Genomic DNA, 19,105 nt, shown 5'->3' with positions numbered 1-19,105 from the left:
GTTACTGGGATAGGGTGGAGGTGTGGGCTTAAGTAGGGTGCTCTTTCCAAGGGCCGATGCCGACTCGATGGGCCGAAGGGCCTCCTGCACAGTAAATTCTATGAATTCATGGGGTGGTTGAAAGCAGATGTAGTTCTTGCGACTCGTATCTAATTGGGCAAGATCACAAGTTAAATATGGGTGAGAAAGTCCTTTCAGCTCAGAAAGAAATAAATAAACTTGCATTGACCACGCCTAACAACAATAGCAACAACAACTTGTTTTTATATAGCACTTTAATGGTAGTAAAATATCCCATAATGGCTCAGTCAGTAGCACTCACCCCTGAGTTACAGAGTTCTGGGTTAAAGTTCTATTCCTGGGTTTGGGGATAAAAATCAAGGCTGACACGTGAAGTAAAAAACTCACCACTATTCTTAGAATTCCCCCTATACCAAAAAGGGTCAATAAGACATTCAAAATGGTGAACAGGGATTCTCACTCCCTGACTCCTATGCAGACTTGGGTGGGTGCTATTCGGGTCAATCTATATTTTCAAGTTATCTCCCGGTATAACCCATATCTTCATAGAAGATTTCATCTACTTACCACTTAGTAGCCTGGGTCCCACGTTGCTGAGTAAGTAAAGTAGACTTTGTAATAACCATTGTTTCAGGTTAAAACTTAAGTTATTTTATTATATTTTTTTCTTTTAAATGATGCAATCACTGTCTTTACAGAAAAGTAAAAAGATCTTGCTTCTGGATTCTCCTGGTTGTTGGAAAGACCTTCAGGTCTACCTTAACAATCTCTCTTCTTTATCTTTTGGTTTTCTCCTGATGGATTCGCTGTGCTGCTCGGTTTTCGTGTTCTATCCTTCCCATGACCGAGAGCAGCTATGAGAGCTGACTCTGCTAGCTGTTAGCGATTTAGGATTTATATTTCCCTTCTAGCAGTTATTAAGTTTATATGACATTATCGTACAGTAACTTTGTTTCGCTCTTGATGTTCAATGTACCTTTAATCTTAATTACTTCTAACATGACTATGTATTCATGTTGAGCATGACTTTAGCTCAATGAACTCTGATTACATTTTTTCCCTTGGAAAAATGCTTTGATCCTAGAGGGGTTCTGGTTCCTGTCATTTCTAAAGTTGCTATATTACCAAATAGTGCCCTTAGCTTGTCAGAACTCTGACTCCGATTTGGGGTTAACTTGTGCTCTCGTGGACACGTCGTCTCCGGCTTCCCACATTTACCTGGTTCAGCAGGATTTCACACCTAAACATTTGTCACCCAATTCAACTGAAGATCCCAGCAATTCTTTTTTAGCTGCTACTAAAATAATTAACTTCAAAGAAGGTGCAAAATATTGTTTCTCTTCATGTAACTAAAAGTTCAATCTGCTTTAATTTGAAAGACGGGCATCAGTTTTACAGCTTGAGCAGTCACAAGCTGTTTTCTTAATGTCTGTTTGATAAAGGCTATCTGCATTTCAAAACCTTCTTTTGCTGCTGCTGTTAACCCTTCGTGGGATTTTTTCCTACATTTTCTCATGTACCCTCAGGTCAGGTTTTGCCAGACTTTCATGTTTCAAATGACAGATTTTCCCATTTTTACTTTGCACACGCCAGTGCTGTTCTGAGGGTGTGCTGCCAGAGGCCGCATTTTTTGGGTGAGACATTAAACCGTGGCCCCATCTGCCTGCTAAGGTGATGTAAAAAAAGTCTCATGGCATTATTTTGAATAAGAATAGGGGTGTTTTTTTGTGGTGTCATGACCAAAATTTATCCTTCAATCAATGTCCCGAAAACGGATTACCTGGTCATTATTGCATTGCTGTTGGGAGTTTGCTGTGTGCATATTGGCTTCTGTGTTTCCTATATTACAAGATTGACGGCATGCCCAAAGTACTTTGTTAGCTGTAAAGCAGTTTTAAGATGTCCCATGGTCGGGAAAAGTACTCTATAAATGCAAGTCTTTTAAGTTGTTTCACAGGAACATTATAAAGCGAAATTTGACAACGATTAGGGCAGACAATCAAAACCTTTGTCAGTGGATTAGGTTTTAAGGAGCATCTTCAAGAAGGGTTGAGAGATTTAGGGTTGAAATTCCAGAGCTTGAGAGTCTTGGCAGCTGAAGATATGCTACCAATGAAGAAATTATTAAAATTAGGAATGCTCAAAAGGCTTGTGCGTGGATATCTGAGGTTGTGGCACCAGGGGATATTGCAGAAATATGGAGGGGTGAGGCCATTGAGGGATTTGTAAACAGGGTGTTAAATGACCTTCAGGATAGATCTCTGATCTATGCAACCGTTATGTGCCGCAAGAGGGATTTATAATATTTGTGGGTATTGAGGACCTCTCATTGTAGAATCCAGGTACTGCAGCCTAGTACAGCAGCAGAATGTTCTTCGTAAAGTTCCAAATGATTTTGACTCTATTTACAGAAGAATACGTTTGCCTACACAAAATTGATTTTCCACGTCTGCATTGGTGCACTTAGTACTTATCTGCAGATCTCTGCTGGACTGCTAACTTACCAGTTAAATAATTTTGCAATGTTGAAAGATGCTTCAAGTCCACGTTTTTCTTCCCCCGCCCCCAAATACCTGTGCTTTAATCAAGCATGGAAGCTTACTGAATTAGTTTGTATTCATTGAACTAATTTGTGCCTGCAAATTTATTGTCAATATGCAGTGCACTAATACTGGGACACCATAACTGTGAGTGTTTTTTTTTTTTAGTTACAAGTCTTTGTGATTGTAGGATTAAAATATTGATCATATGATCTAGTGTCTGAAATTAGGATTATTCTTTGGACTGCCGGGCCAGACCATACCTTCACATTCATGGTGTCCTTCATTTCCAGTTTTGTTTCTCGGCTTTTCTCATATTCTGGAGGCAGTCACTCATGTTAGGGAGGTGAGGGGCAGCTGACCTCCGGTATCTTGTGGCAAAGACCATTCTTCAGGTTTGAGCTTAGGCTGTTGGTTTTGATCAGTTATCATGGGAGACATCACCGCTAAGTTTGACTCTGTCTCATTTGATAAGTACATGAGCAACTGGATAAGAACGTGGGAGCACTGCCCTGTTTTTTTTTTCCTCTTTCCTCACTGCCCCCAGTAAAAGATAACACAAACCAAGGAATCAAATTAGTACCCGGTTGAAATCTGATGTGTCCGCTGTGGTTGCACTCTTGCCTCTGTCAGAAGATTGTGGCTTCAAGTCCCACTTTAGTGACTTGAGCACAACCACCTTGCGTGCTAGTGAGCTACTGAGGGAATGTCAGGGGTGCCATCGTTCGGTTAAGATGTTAACCCGAGGTCTTGTCTGCCCCCTCAGGTTGATGTAAAATTCCCATGGCATTCTTTCAAAGAAAAGTAGGGCAGTTATTCCAGGTGTGATGGTCAATATTTATTCCTCAACCAGCATCACAGAAATAGATTATCAGTTTATCATCACTTTGCTGTTCACAGGAATTTGCAGTGCAGCAATTGGCTGCTACGTTTCCTATATGCCAACTGTGGCCTGTAGCCACCTGAGTTGGCCACTTCCCGACTTAAATGGAGAACCGCAAAGGCTGAAGGGAAATTCAGCCAACACAGGCAATAACTAGCAGGTGCAAGTTTACTGTGTATTAGACTCTGCAGAAACCCAGACAGCATCGATACAAGCAGCCATCTGCATAGTAATGTAGCAGCCATCTACATAGTAATGAGCGATCCCCGGGAACAATCAAAACATTTTAAGGTAAACAAGGCCAAGCCAGACTCCTCGGCGCCAGCAGGAGCCAACACAAAAGAGGTTAACGGACACTTAAAGACCGTCCAACGATCAGGGAACAGCTCCAGTATTGGAGAAATCGAACCAAGCGATTGGAACGAAGTCCAATCACTTGAAATCAGGTACGGCGTCCGCCCCTAAGGGCGGGAAGCCCCTGGGGACTATAAAGTAAAGCCCCCAAGTTCAAATCGTTCTTCTTGACCGGGTCACTCAGCAACGCGAACCAACCCTTGACAGTGACCTGTCCGGCGGCCTTCAAAGAAGTAAGTATCAAGTCAACGTTCGCTACGAGATAGGCGCTCCTACCTACCAGTCTATACCAGCTTTTGAATCCTGCAGTTTCAGAACCTGAACAAAAGGCCATTTGTTCCCCTGACCTGGTGGGCAAGTCCAAAGCTAAGTATAGGCCTGTTAGTTATAGAAATAGCCTAGTAAGTAGAGTTTATGTATGAGTAGCGATTTACTGTGTATAATAAATGTGTATTGATTTGAATCTTACTAATTGGTGTGTTGTGTTATTGATCATTACTTGAACTTGAACCTCGTGGCGGTACCATAAAGATACCTGGCGACTCTAGAGCAAAGGTTATAAAACGGAGCCAATTGAACCAACCAAAAGTTAGCAACAGGCCACACTTCAGAAGTATTTTGTTTACTATCAAAGGTTTTGAGATATCCTGTGGTCTTTTATATGATTTGATACTACATTAGATTATGAAGTTGCTGCATTATTGTTTGCAACTTTTCTTTCATTTCCTGTTATGGTATGCTCATTATAGGAAAAGCCTCGTTATCCAATGGAAATGCTTGACTGCTATTAAGATAATCGTCTACCCTTTATTCCATAAGTGCTGACAATAAGGCGATGCTCTGTTTAATTTGTATTTGCTTTGAAATAGAAACCATTATAAAACAATTGTTATTTGTATGATGGAGAGTATGCGGATTGGGGGTTTAAAAACAATTTGTGCCACCTTTAAAAGTGGACAAAATCGATAGTTCTTGAAATGCAAGATGTCGTTAACATGATCTTGCAAATTGAAGTTTGGACATCACTCTTATTTTAATGTTTCCTGTCATGATGGTGCTTTGTGTTATAATTCAGATGATTGATGTCCTCAAGTCCAAAATATCCGAGCAGCAACGGAAGCAGATGAACCAGGAGATGCAGCTGACAACGTTGAGCACAGAGCGGCAGGAGTTACTTGAACAAGTGGAAGTGCAACGCAAGTAAGTCAAAAATAAACCAAGGGATACATCATCAAACACAAACTGCACTGGTTGTTTTAATCCTCATCTCAGCTTCTCCTTTTCAAGCAAGTTCTTGATACAAAGGGAATTTCTGAGACTGGAAAGAAGACTAAATTGGAGATAAAATATTTTTAAAAATTCTTTTTCTGGCCATTTTATTTGCTATCTCCCCATGATGGTGTTGATTGGTATGAGAAGCATAGAAAATCGATGCCGGAGTAGGCCATTCGGCCCTTCGAGCAGTTCCATTGGAACTGGCAGCCCTCCGATTTCTTGTCTAAATCACTTTGTATACAAATCCAGATTCTGCCATTATCTTCATTTTAGTGTCATCAGACTAAGCAAAGTTTGAAATTGCAGCCGACTCCATTATCCTGGCCATACTTGAAAAGTCTACAATGCTCTGTCCTTTGCTAAAGCTGTGGACTCTATTACTGGGATCCGATTCACAGGTGTAGCTGCCCTCTGCTGACTTATCCAAGTGAACATTATTCATTTGTGAACGAAGATGATAAATGTCAAGAAATCTATTCATCAATGTGCGCTTTGAAACTAAGCCTTATCTATCATTTTCTTCAGTGGTATTGCATTTAGGAGTGGAACTGGAGTCAGTTTTCACCTTCCTAAGGTAGGGATGTTGTGAACAATTGTAGGAAGTTGGTACTCTCCTAGTTGATGTTAGCAATCGGGACGTGACAGGAGATTGGATTGGATTTTTCCTCACCTGTGTGGCTGAGACACAGAGACTTTCTTGTATTCCTATATTGAAATTTTCCACAGCAGAGCGGTAGTGATTTATAGACCCACGAGACATTTTCTGGAAAGAAAATAATTTTCATGTTTAAATTCTTTACTTCTTGCAGATTGCAGCTGCACTTTCCCAACTTATTTTAATTTCCCCCTCCTCTTTTCCCAAACAGGAAGTGGCAGGAGGCTGTGCAAAGGAGTCAAGTGCTGGAAGCAGCTCAAGTGGTTATTGCTGAGAAAGAGCAGAGATTGAAGGTCAGCAACACTGTGCACATGCTGTCTATTCAAAGTAAAGTAAACAGAATGTTATGTGTTTCATTGCAAACCAACGGTCAGTACTAACTGAAGTTCTTAAAGGTGAAAGATCTAGAGACGTTCTTGACGGCAGCACGGTAGCATAGTGGTGAGCACTGTCACTTCACAGCTCCAGGATCCCAGGTTCGATTCTCGGCAAGGGTCACTGTCTGCACGTTCTCCTCGTGTCTGTGTGGGTTTCCTCTGGGAGCTCCGGTTTCCTCCCACAGTCCAAAGACGTGCAGGTTAAGTGGATTGGCCAATTGCCCTTCGTGTCCAAAAAGGTTGGGTGGGGTTATGGGTATGGGGCAGAGGTGTAGGCTTAAGTGGGCAGCTCTTTCCAAGGGCCGGTGCAGACTCGATGGGCCAAATGTCCTCCTCCTGCACTGTAAATTCTATGTCTAGAGAAGTTCTGGTTAGGGAGATGGATTCAACTGGGATTTTGCTAAATAGTGTCTGCAGTACTTAATCCCTGTTGACTAAACGTTCCATGCTTCAGGTCCCACTGGACTTTACACAGCTGGGGGTACAAATTTGCCTGCTACAGGTGGGCCTCATTGCCCTGGGTTGTGTGAGGGGGAAGGAATCATCCACAGTTTATGCTCTCAATTGTCATCCATTGGCTGCTTTTGGTGTATGCGTCATTTTGTACATTTTAGATTTGGAATTAATGCTCCCTGTTCTGGAGTAGCCCAGCATGACTTGCTGTTGAGTGATAATGATGAAAAATGAACTCTTGGGCCAAGTATGACATGGCTGCTGGCACCTATGAAATTAAACTCCATTGGGAGTGAAAAAATACAGCTTAAGAATCCTGACACTTGGATTTTGTTCCTTAATTCTGCAGGACTTGGAGAATAAAATAACTCAGCAGGAGCAGGACTCTGTGATTGTGAAGAATATGCGGTCAGATCTTGCTCGAATCCCTGAGCTGGAGAAAGAACTCCGACAGCTGAAGGAGAAAAATGCTTATTGCAAGTAAGATTGATATTCAAAACTAATTGTGACCACTTGATTATCTTTGTCTTCTGATGAAACTGATCAACAATATATACATTATTTCCCTGTAACACGGTGAAACAAAATCACAGCGCAATATCCTTTCAGTTCAGATCAGCCTATTTGATCAGAGGAGGCTTGTCCAGGAATATATTTTACGCTCTTTGCATCTATGAGCACTGCTGCTGGTATTGAACTCCAGTTTATGCAGTAGTATGATCACTTGCACAACCAGGTCCCAATCTGGTTGGGCAGGGGAGGTGGTAAGGCATTTGGTTCTTGGGGAGGATTGAGCAATCTTAATCATACAGCACAACGCCCAGTTTGTTGGGCGAGACATTCTTGGCTTGGGAGATGATGCACAGAAAAGAAAGAGTGCAATTTATGAGAGAACTTTTTTTGTGTGTCCTGAAAAAATGCTTCCAGCATGGGTAAAGGTCAGATCCAGGGCAAAACCTCTATATTGTACCAACAATGCCAAAGAACTGCTGCATTGCTATGTGTGGCATATTTCAAATACATTTCTGATATTGCTGACCAGTGCAATTCTTCCTTTCCTTTTTCTGGCATTATCTTAATCCTTGTTTTAGAGAAGAGTTACAGTTACACCCATTATGGTCAAATGCTTTGTCCATTTCTTGAACCACCACCACCTGATTTTTGAATGAGACTGACAACTTAATGCCAAAGTGAGATAAGGTTATTGGTGTAGGTTTGGATCCAAAAGAGGTTGAATTTAAGATACCCTAAACTTATTCCACTTTTAAACCTTTGCCCAACTCATCATATCAATCTGAAATTAAGACTAATCTCAAAGGAAAAGGGACAATGTGTTACTCTATCTAGTCCTCAGTTTTACTTTGAAGTGTTCAGTGTGTCATTTTCTAAACCTTCCTGCATTTATGCTGGTTTGAAGTTGCGATCTGAAAGAATTTTAGCTCCTAATGTTGGAGCGATGAGCGAAAGCTGTAACAATATCCTAAGTGAATCATGTCCTCTGCAAATAGGGAGATGGAAGATAACAATTCACTGCTGAAGGAAGAAATGGAAAGTCTTCGCAAAAAGCTTCAGCGTCTTGAGAAAGTAAAGGAAGAGAAGGTTACTCTGGAACTGGAGAAAGAGGTTCATGTTTATTTAATTAAATTTAAGTTCTTTTTCCTTTTTATCCCCTTTACTAAAATTGTCATGACATGGTCAGGTGAAATGGGCCGAATTGGTTGCTCCTTCTCGTTCTTGTAAGGTTAGAGGCTCTGTCATCATAAGACCATTTACCTATAATGTTGGTGGATCTGAATATGTGCCACCATTGGGAGTCGGGTATAAAAGTACAGATGGTTAGTATCTCTTTTTATTACATTGCAATTCTGTAGTTAGTTTGCATTTGTTTCTCTAAACCTCAGAACATTGTGCACATTGTTTAGTGCCTGACTATGGGAAGGATTTCATGGCTACATTAAGAATATAGAATGGATTTGCTGATAGCAGGAATGAGAGACTTTAAGTTATGAAGAAAGATGAGTGAGGTTATTTTCATCAGAACAGAGAAGGAATGGAGAACTGATTGAGGTTCTCATAGGTCTCCAGCCTTTTGTGTAGTTAATTGGGAACAACTGTTTTCATTGGTAAGTGAATGGGTAGTAAGAAGGCATTTTAGTTTGTTAATTAGAAGACCAAGAATATAGAAGAACTTTAATGCATAAAATGGCTCTCAAGAAACAATTTATAAAAAAAAAAAAAAATTTTTATTCTCCACATTTTCAACATTTTCATCAAAGAAACAACAAAAGAAAAACAAAAACAAACATAATAACAATCCCTCAGCAACAACAACCCCCCTCAATATATAATCCAATACATGCATTCGAGCATTCCAGGTAAACGTTAACAACGAAACAGTAAACCCACCCCCACCCCCATTTTCAATGGCAATCAGTTCCTGAAAGTGCATAATAAATAGTCCCCATGAATTATAGAACCCCTTCTTCATCCCCCTCAGCTCAAATTTAATCTTCTCAAGGGGCAGAAATTCAAGTCGGTCCCCTGCCAAGCCGGGCCATAGGGCGGAGAAGCTGACCTCCACCCCAACAGGACCCGCCTCCAGGCACTCAGCGAGGCTAAGGCTGTGGCCCCCCGCATCCGCCTGCAGCTCAGACTGGTCCGACACCACAAATATGGCCTCTAAGGGACCCGGTTCCAAGTCCACCCCTGAGATGATGCTAAAAACCTCCTTCCAATACCTCGCCAGCTTCTGACAGGACCAAAGCATATGTGCATGATTTGCGGGGTCCTTCCCACACTGCTCACAGCCATCTTCCACTCCCTCGAAGAGTTGGCTTATTCTTGCCCACGTGCGTTGTGCCCTACATACGACCTTCAGCTGTATCAGCCCCAACCTCGCGCACGAGGTTGAGGCATTTACACTTCACAGCACCTCCCACCACAAACCTTCTTCCATTACCTCCCCCAACTCTTCTTTCCACTTAATCCCTTCCATAAACACCCCGCGCTCCAGAATCTTCCTATAAATCACCAACACCACCCCCTTCTCCAACCCCCCTGCTGTCAATACCTCTTCCAACAACGAGGGGCCTGCGCGCTCAGGAAGTTCGGAACCTCCTTGCAAAATCTCAGAGCAGGTACCGAAACCCTTCTCCTTGTCCGAGTCCATACTTCTCCCCCAACCTTGCAAAACGTCCCCCCAGCAACACATCTTTTAATACCCCGATCCCCTTCCTCCCGTCTCCAAAACGTCCACTGGAAACCCATCTGGCTCTGTCGCCTCCCCCGATTGCATCTTCCCAATTGCCTCCTTTACCTCTTGTTTCCCCACTGACCCTCCAATCTGGCCCGATCTTCCTCCTCCAGCCTCAGATACTCCAACCCGTCCAGGAATTCCCACATCCCTGGTTCCTCTCCCGGTGGCTCTGACCTATACAGCTTTTCATAAAACTCCTCAAACACCTTATTAATCTGCTATGGAGCCACCACCAATTTCCCCTATCCCGCACCTGGACTATCCCTCGCAGCTTCTTCCGTATGCTTAAATCATTCCCCTCGCCCTCCTCAGCTGGCGTACCATCTTCCCTGTAGACAATCCATCAAAGCTAGCCTGGATCTCCCTCCTGTCCTGCTGGATCTACATCCCCCGCCTACCTCCAACATCTCTATCAGCCGTTGACACTCCTCCCTCTCCTCTTTATCCACTTTGGCTTTAAATGATATCACCTCCCCCCTCACTACTGCCTTCAGGGCCTCCTGTACCACCGCATGTGATACTTCTCCTGTACAGTTAAAGCCTACATACTCCTCAATCACTTTCCCGATCTTCTCACGGAAGCTTTGGTCCCCCAACAACCCCACATCTATTCTCCACCCGGCCTCTGAGCTACCCCCTCTCCAGGACCACATTAACCTAGTGCAGCGCGTGGTCTGAAATTGCTATCGCCAAGTACTCTGATTCCATAATCCCAGCCAACAACACCTTCCCTACCATGAAAAAGTCTATCCTTGAATATACTTTGTCAACCGGGGAGAAGAATGAGGTGCAAGAACCTCCACGGGTCCACCACTCCCATCCCCATCTCCCTCATGAGCCCCCCCCTGGACTGGGCAAGCGAGCGCGGCTGCGACCTTCCATTCTCTGTTGTTGCACCATATTCCAATTCCCTCACACTATTAGCTCGTGTGAGTCCAAGACCGGAATGGCTCCTAGTACCTTCCTCACAAATCCTGCATCATCCCAGTTAGTGCATACTTGCCAGTGCCACCAACCTCCTCTCTAAAGCCAGTGTTACTATTACGTATCTACCCCCCTGGTACGCCACCACTGTCTCCATCTGGAACCTCACCTTCTTACCCACCAACAAAGCTACCCCCCCCCCCCCCCCCAAGCCCTACTGTCGAACCCTGAATGAAATACTTGGCTCACCGAGCCTTTCTTGAGCCTCACCTGGTCCTTCACCGCGGGTGGGTCTCTTGTAACATGGCAACGTCGGTGTTTAAGCTTTTTAGATGCTCCCCCCCCCAACCCCTCACGTTCCACGTTACTATTTTGACCGGGGGTCTCTCAGCATCCCATCCTTCCCGCTTCTCCTATTCACCATTATCATAACTCCGGGCCCTCCGCACTGGACCTGGCCCGCCCTTCCTTTTATTGCCATTGACCCCCCCCCCCCCCCAAAGAATTCCTCCATTCTCTTTCTCTCAAAAACTCCTCTCCCAGTATCGATCCCCTCCCCCCATTTTTCACACCTCCAAGGCCCATTGAAACCTGTTTGACCAGGCTTCGATGACCGCGGTCCCCCCCCCCACTCCCATTCGCTAGCCAACTTAAGCTTGCTAGTGTGGAGGCCTCTGCCCAGTCCCAAAAAACAAAGAAATTTCCTTCAAACAAACAAGCCCAGTGCAAACCCACAAACCCCAGAAAACCGCCATTGTAAAAAATTTCCAACTCCTACCCAACCCAAACAGGCAACTTCACACCCTTTAATCACAAATAACAACATGAAATAGAACCATATACAATCTTTCACCCCCCCCCCTACTCTCGGTCCAAGACCAAACCTCAGTCTCATTTCTGCCCCAGTCCTTCCGCCTTCACATGTGAACCTACTTGTGACAATAAAGATTATTTTTTTAAAAATAGAAGCGTCCGCCACCTCCATCTCAAAGTAAAGGTCTTTTGAGTTGTAGGTCAACCACAACTTCGCTAGATACACCACACCAAACTGCACGTCGCTGTTGTACAGTGCTGCCTTCACTGGACTGAAGGCTGACTGCCTCCTCTCCAGCTCCACGGTTAAGTCCTGGTATATGCATATACCAGCTCCAGCCCACTGCACCTCCGCCTTCTGCCTCACCCAATTCAGGCCTTCTCCTCCACATGGTATCTGTGAAAATAAATTATTACCATCCTTGGCGGTTCATTTGCCTTCGGTTAGGCCTCAAAAACAGTTTGTACCGGGAGGGATCTTCCCCCTCCTCCAGCAGCTCCACCAACATCTTGGCAAAGTACTTAGTTGGCCTCGGGCCCTCCAGCCCTTTTGGGCAGACCCACAATTCATAACTTCTGCCACCTACCAGCATCAACGGGGCCGAGGTGGAGTGGTTAACAGTTTCAAATTCCTAGGGGTGCACATCTCCAAAAATCTGCCCTGGTCCACCCACATCGATGCTAGCACCAAGAAAGCACAACAGCGCCTATACTTCCTCAGGAAACTAAGGAATTTCGGCATGTCCACATTAACCCTTACCAACTTTTACAGATGCACCATAGAAAGCATCCTATCTGGCTGCATCATAGCCTGGTATGGCAACTGCTCGGCCCAGGAGCGCAATAAACTTCAGAGAGTCGTGAACACTGCCCAGTCCATCACAGGAACCTGCCTCCCATCCATTGACTCCATCTATACCTCCCGCTGCCTGGGGAAAGCGGGCAGCATAATCAAAGACCTCTCCCACCCGGCTTACTCACTCTTCCAACTTCTTCCATCAGGCAGGAGATACAGAAGTCTGAGAACACGCACGAACAGACTCAAAAACAGCTTCTTCCCCGCTGTTACCAGACTCCTAAATGACCCTCTTATGGACTGACCTCATTAACACTACACCCTGTATGCTTCATCCAATGCTGGTGCTTATGTAGTTACATTGTATATGTTGTGTTGCCCTATTATGTATTTTCTTTTATTCCCTTTTCCTCCCATGTACTTAATGAACTGTTGAGCTGCTCGCAGAAAAATACTTTTCACTATACCTCAGTACACGTGACAATAAACAAATCCAATCCTAGACCTATTTTCCAGGTCCTCCACCTTCGCTCTGACCTTTGTTGGCCTCCACCACCCTCTGCAGCTCCTCAGTCATCAAGGTGAGCTGATTGTTGTGTTGCGACAAAGCCTCCTCCAACCCCTTCAGCTTGTCGCCCTGTTCCCGCACCTTGGCCGATGTCTTGGACACCGCCGCCTTCACTGGGGCAATTGCCTGCTCCACCAATACCTTCATTGCCGCCATCGTTTCCTTCCTCATCACCTCCCAAGTGTTGAGCAAGCTGTTTTTTGAATTCCACGGCCATCTTTTCTGCCGTGAACGGCGCGTCCCATCCTTTTGCTCGATGGCGAACCTTCACTTGCTACCTTCTTCCCGGCGGCCGCCTTCTGAGTTTTAGACATCCTTTCTCCCTCCTTATGTCTTCCTGAACCTGTTTGTTTAAAAATTGTCCCTGGGACAGGGCATTAAGTTTCAGAAAATCGAGCCTCGAGCAGGTGATACCCAACGTGTGACTTCCTCCTGCTTGTCGCCACCAGGAGTCCCCTGGCTTACAAGAAACAATGATGCAACATATTTCCTATCAACTTTAAAAAAAAGGAGGTTGATAATATTTGAAGAAATTAAAACGGGAAGGTGATTGAGTCTTGTTGGAAAACTGTTGGAGAGTTGGTTCATCTATGATGGATCAAAAGACCTCTCTACAATTCTATTACACTTGTCAACTTCTAGTTCAGGAATGATTTTGCAGATTATGTTACTTATTATATTATATTATTTTTCTTATTTTAGAAATTGCTGGCAAAGCTGCAAAGTTGGGAGAATGTGGAACAAACATCGGGACTAAACATTCGGTACGATTCTGTAGCAAAAATGTAATTTCTCTTTATTTTCAAAAGAAGGCAGCCAATTGCATTCATAGCAGTTTACTACTTTCAGTCTATCTGCTTCCTACCTGTGCTGTACCCCTCCGATATGAACATTCACCACTGCGTTTTCCACCTGGATTAAATGGGACTGAACAGGGCTGCATTGTGGTGCTGTGGTTAGCATTGCAGCCTCATGGCGCTGAGGACCCGGGTTCAATCCCGGCCCCAGCTCACTGTCCGTATGGTGTTGGCTGCAAGGGTCTCACCCCCCACAACCCAAAAGATGTGCCGGGTAGGTGGATTGGCCACACTAAACTTGCCCCTTAATTGGAAAAATAATTTGGTACTCTAAATTTATATTTTTAAAAAAAAATGGGACTGAAAGATTACATAGTGCAGTGTCCGATTATTCTATTACATGCTCATATTTGAGACTTGACATCTTCCTGATGCAAAATGTAAACTCAATGTTAGATTTCAAGACCATCTGATTGCACGAACTGTCTTGATAAGGTTATGTTGCATCCCAACTGTAATCACTCACCAGTGACCCTTTGTGACACTGTCAGCTGAAAAAACACATGGAAATAAGAACAGAAAATGTTGGGAATGGGCAACGGGTCCGCCAGCCTCCAAGAGGAAAGGCAGTGTTTATGGAGCAAAACCTTTTCTTTTGCAGAGTCTGTTAAGCTGTGCACTTCCAATGTTTTAGATTTTATTTTCAAAATATCCAGTATTTGCTTCCTTCTAAACCTCTAACCATGTTTATTTATCAATAGTTTTTTCTTGAAAGTCAGACCTTCATCCATCTGATCACTTTGTTACAGTTTAGACTGGGAATGGAAGCTAATCACAGAATTGTTACAATGCACAAGGAGACCATTTGGCCCATTGTGTCTGCACTGGCTCTTCAAACTAGCATTATAGCTTAGTGCCATTCCCCTGCCTTTTCCCCATACCCCTGAAATATTGTTGATTTATAATCATTCAACTCTTGGATGTGTCAGCTACATAGATGATAGGATTTGGATTTCCTTTATAATACATTTTTTGCGATTTAAAGATTTTATTCTCTTAAATTTAAATTACCCAATTGTTTTTCTAATAAGGGGCAATTTAGCATGGCCAATTCATCCACCTGCATATCTTTGGGTTGTGGGGGTGAGAGACACGCAGACACATGGAGAATGTGCAAACTCCAAATGGATAGTGACCCGGGGCCGGGATCAAACCCCGGTCCTCGGCTCCCTGAGGCAGTAGTGCTAACCACTGAGCCAAAGTCCTGCCCTTGTGATTTGAAGATAACCATAAACTATCTACAACTTTATTACTTGTGAGTGGTGTGCCTCACAAAATGGGGCTATTAAAAACCAGCAAGGGGAGGATTGTCTTTGTGGGAAACTACTCAGATCCGGTTTAATATTTGCATGAGAGCCAGTACCAATAATGCAGGACACAACAAAGGATTGAAAAGAGTAGGAAACCGAACTAGACAAGTTGGGAAGTAGTAATTAGCTGAATTTGGTATCCCAGTCAAGAATGTGAGAAGAAACTAGGGCAATAAGAGAAGGGCAGAACTCCAGTGTTAAAGCAACGGGAAAGTAAACTGGTGAGGTATTTTATGTCCTAGATTGGAGATATGTTTTATTATTAGCATGGCAATAACATTTTGGCAGTTGAGTTTCAGAGCTTATAAACACTTGTCTACAGTGAGTTGAGTAGTTCTTCAAAAGAGCTGACCAATCTGAACTTTTTAATTAAATTTATGTCAGTTAAGATGTTATTTGCTTTGTCTTTTGGATATGGCTGAACTCTAGTGGTGGTTTTAATATTCAGTTTTCTTCATGTGTGCAACTTCCTTGTTATTTTTCCAATTTACAAATAGTCTGTTTGTAATGACTCTGAAATGAAATATATAACCTACTATTAGGTATTTGTCAACCTTCTGTAGTTTAAGATGCCTTCCGGATTAATCTGAGGTCGACTAGGCACTTTTCAGGACCAAAAAATAGGCGAAGCTAGCCGTTGATGTTGCTATATAATAGCAACACGTGTGATAACATAAAGCTGCTGCCACCTTGGGGCTGGTTTAGCACACTGGGCTAAATCGCTGGCTTTTAAAGCAGACCAAGGCAGGCCAGCAACACTGTTCAATTCCCATACCAGCCTTCCCGAACAGGTGCCGGAATGTGGCGACTAGGGGCTTTTCACAGTAACTTCATTGAAGCCTACTTGTGACAAGAAGCGATTTTCATTTCATTTCATTTCAAGTCATAATAATGTTCTGCCTATTACACAAATTAGTATTGTGGAATATGAATTGTGGTGCTGGTGTAGTGCCAGCTATGTCGGCTGTATGTCCAACAACGGGTGGATTGTGTCAAACAGCCTGTCCCTCTGGCTGTTCACAGCAGGTAAAATACTCTCCATACCCAACCAGCCTGTTCTGGCAAAACTCACAACATAGCACGGTAGCACAGTGGTTAGCACAATTGCTTCACAGTTGCTTCACAGCTCCAGGGTCCCAGGTTCGATTCCCAGCTTGGGTCACTGTCTGTGCGGAGTCTGCACGTTCTCCCCGTGTGTGCGTGGGTTTCCTCCGGGTGCTCCGGTTTCCTCCCACAGTCCAAAGATGTGCAGGTTAGGTGGATTGGCCATGCTAAATTGCCCTTAGTGTCCAAAATTGCCCTTAGTGTTGGGTGGGGTTACTGGGTTATGGGGATAGGGTGGAGGTGTTGACCTTGGGTGGGGTGCTCTTTCCAAGAGCCGGTGCAGACTCGATGGGCCGAATGGCCTCCTTCTGCACTGTAACTTCTATAACTATAGTGTCTGACATTAGATGTGATATTGAGATTGGAAAGCACTTGCTAAAGAATCCATATTCTAAGAATTATAATGACAATCAGTTGTGCTTGCAGTGTGGCTCACTAATGCATGCTAGAGGCTACATATATTCCCTCTGTCCCTCATAGACAGAAAGAGTTTGTTGATGCATTGCACTTTTTTCAACTAAACAAAAACTTGGGGGACAACCGTTTTCTGGTTCATTTCCCATGGCATTGCCGTGACTAACCTGGTTTGAATTTAAACAGGAGCTTAGAATTTAACTGGTCCCTGGTGCATTCTCTGTGGCAACGCCTCTACCAACACCGTCTACTTGCCAACTAATTAGTGCAGTCTTCTCATGCAGTATAAATTGATGTTTCATTTTACAATTAGTGTTCTTGTTAATCTATCCTGATGAGTGCATGATGAAAAGCTTTGACGGCATTTTTCCCATCACCAATTAAAAAGTAAAGAATTAAAGGGGCAAATGTTGGGGAGGTTTTGCTGTGTTCAAAGCGAATAACTTGGCTATTGGCAATGTCGTGACTTTGAGTTCTTGAGGGACATTTATTTGAATTTCTGCGGGTACTGTAATTCATCATAAATGGAGAACTTAACCTTTTAAAAAAATGCTATATTTGTGCTAAACCTGTGCACCATGAGTCCATGTTCCTGTCCAGACAATTGAATGAAGCTCGGTCAATTTCTGCTAAATTATGGTAATTTATCAGCAGTATTCCCTCAGATTCTTCGTATAACCAGACTCACAGAATACTGCAGTGCAGAAGAGGCCCTTCGGTCCATCAATTCTGCACTGATGCATGAAAGGCCCTGACCTACCCACCTAATCCCACTTGGCCCATCGTCTTAAATGTTATGGCATGCCAAGTATTCATCCAGGTACTTTTTAAAGGATGTGAGGCATCCCACCCTCCCAGGCAGTGTATTCCAGACCGTCACTACTCTATGGATAAAAAGGTTTTTCCTCAAATCCCCCCTAAACCTCCCACCCCTCACTTTGAACTTGTGTCCCCTTGTAACTGATCCTTGAACTAAGGGTAACAGCTGCTCCCTATCCACCCTGTCTCTGCCCCTCATAATCTTGTACACCTCAATCAGGTCACCCCTCCGTCTTCTCTGCTCCAGAGAAAACAACCAATGCCTATCCAACCTCTCTTTAATACTTAATGTTCCATCCCAGGTAACATTCTGGTGAATCCTCTCTGCACCCCTTCCAGTGCAATTTCATCCTTCCTATAATGTGATGACCAGAATTGTACACAGTACTCCAGCTGTGGCTTCACCAAAATTCTATGCCGCTCCATCATGACCTCCCTGTTTTTGTAATCTATGTCCCGATTGATAAAAATGAGTGACCCATATGCCTTTTTCACCACCCTATTAACCTGCCCTTCTGCTTGCGAAATCTATGGACAAACAAGCTAAGGTCCCCTTGTTCTTTGCAACTTCCCAGTGTCAGACCTTTCATAGTAATATTAGTGTTATATCTGTTAATGGATTAATTCATCACTATGGTGTCATGAAACTGGAAAAGCTTTATGTGGGTTTAGAACTGGGTTGGGTTGTGACTAGTGCTTGCATGCTCTATCTGGTCCTAAATTACAATTGTGCTGTGATTTTATTTTAGAATTTTTGTTTGAAATGAGTACTTTTGGCGGCACAGTGGTGCAGCGGTTAGCACTGCTGCCTACGGCGCTGAGGACCCGGGTTCAATCCCAGCCATGGGTCATTGTCTGTTTGGAGTTGGCACATTCTCCCCATGTCTGCGTGGGTTTCACCCCCACAACCCAAAGATGTGTAGTTTAGGTGGATTGGCCACACTAAATTGCCCCTTAATTGAAAAAAATAATTGGGTACTCTAAATTTAAAAAAAAAATGACAATGGGTACCTCAAAGACAAGACCAGATAGATACGTTCTTGATTAATAAGGAGATCAGAGGTTACAGGACGAGGGCAGGTGATTGGGGATAAGAAACATATCAGCCATGATCGAATGGCGGAGCAGACTCGACGGACCAAATGACCTAATTCCGCTCCTATATCTTGTGGTCTTATGCTCTAAAATTCCATTTTCTCCTATATGCAGTTTTAGGATTACCAAGAAGGACTGTTGATGTGTTGGTGCACATCTGAAGGCAGAGGTTGGCCTGTCTGGCTGTTTTGAGAGTCAGCAGTAACTTGAATTGGTCCAACAGAGTTCACATGGCAAATGGCTACATTTGGAGTGCATTACAAAGAGAAGAGGTGCTCACCAAGCAAGGTCTGAAAGATTTTGGGAGGGGTGATTGAAAAAAGGTTTTACAGGAAGCTTTGGATAGTAAAAAAGAAAGGCTTACAATTACAGTGTTGTTAAGGGTATCCTGAAACGGGTGGCATGGTAGCACAGTGGATAGCAGTGTTGCTTCACAGCACCAGGGTCTCCGGTTCGATTCCCGGCTTGGGTCGCTGTCTGTGTGGAATCTGCACGTTCTCCCCTGTGTCTGCGTGGGTTTCCTCCGGGTGCTCTGGTTTCTTTCCACAAGTCACGAAAGACGTGCTGTTAGGTAATTTGGACATTCTGAAT

General features: G+C 43.7%; 1 protein-coding gene across 4 annotated transcripts in view; it reads left to right on the top strand.

Annotated features, from left to right (window-relative positions):
- The window catches only part of mad1l1 (mitotic arrest deficient 1 like 1), a 1,358,866-nt gene that overhangs the window by 20,986 nt on the left and 1,318,775 nt on the right, over positions 1–19,105 (top strand). For all 4 annotated transcript variants that reach the window (XM_072481041.1, XM_072481043.1, XM_072481040.1 and 1 more), the window contains exons 5-9: positions 4,874–4,998; positions 5,940–6,021; positions 6,908–7,038; positions 8,067–8,181; positions 13,618–13,679. In XM_072481041.1, the coding sequence (XP_072337142.1) occupies positions 4,874–4,998; positions 5,940–6,021; positions 6,908–7,038; positions 8,067–8,181; positions 13,618–13,679 (515 nt within the window). The remainder of the gene's footprint in view (positions 1–4,873; positions 4,999–5,939; positions 6,022–6,907; positions 7,039–8,066; positions 8,182–13,617; positions 13,680–19,105) is intronic.

Source organism: Scyliorhinus torazame, chromosome 17 (assembly GCF_047496885.1).
Source record: "Scyliorhinus torazame isolate Kashiwa2021f chromosome 17, sScyTor2.1, whole genome shotgun sequence".
In the NCBI taxonomy this organism is placed as follows: Eukaryota; Metazoa; Chordata; class Chondrichthyes; order Carcharhiniformes; family Scyliorhinidae; genus Scyliorhinus; species Scyliorhinus torazame.
Note: the sequence above shows the minus strand (reverse complement) of the source record. Positions and strands in the feature narration are given on the sequence as shown.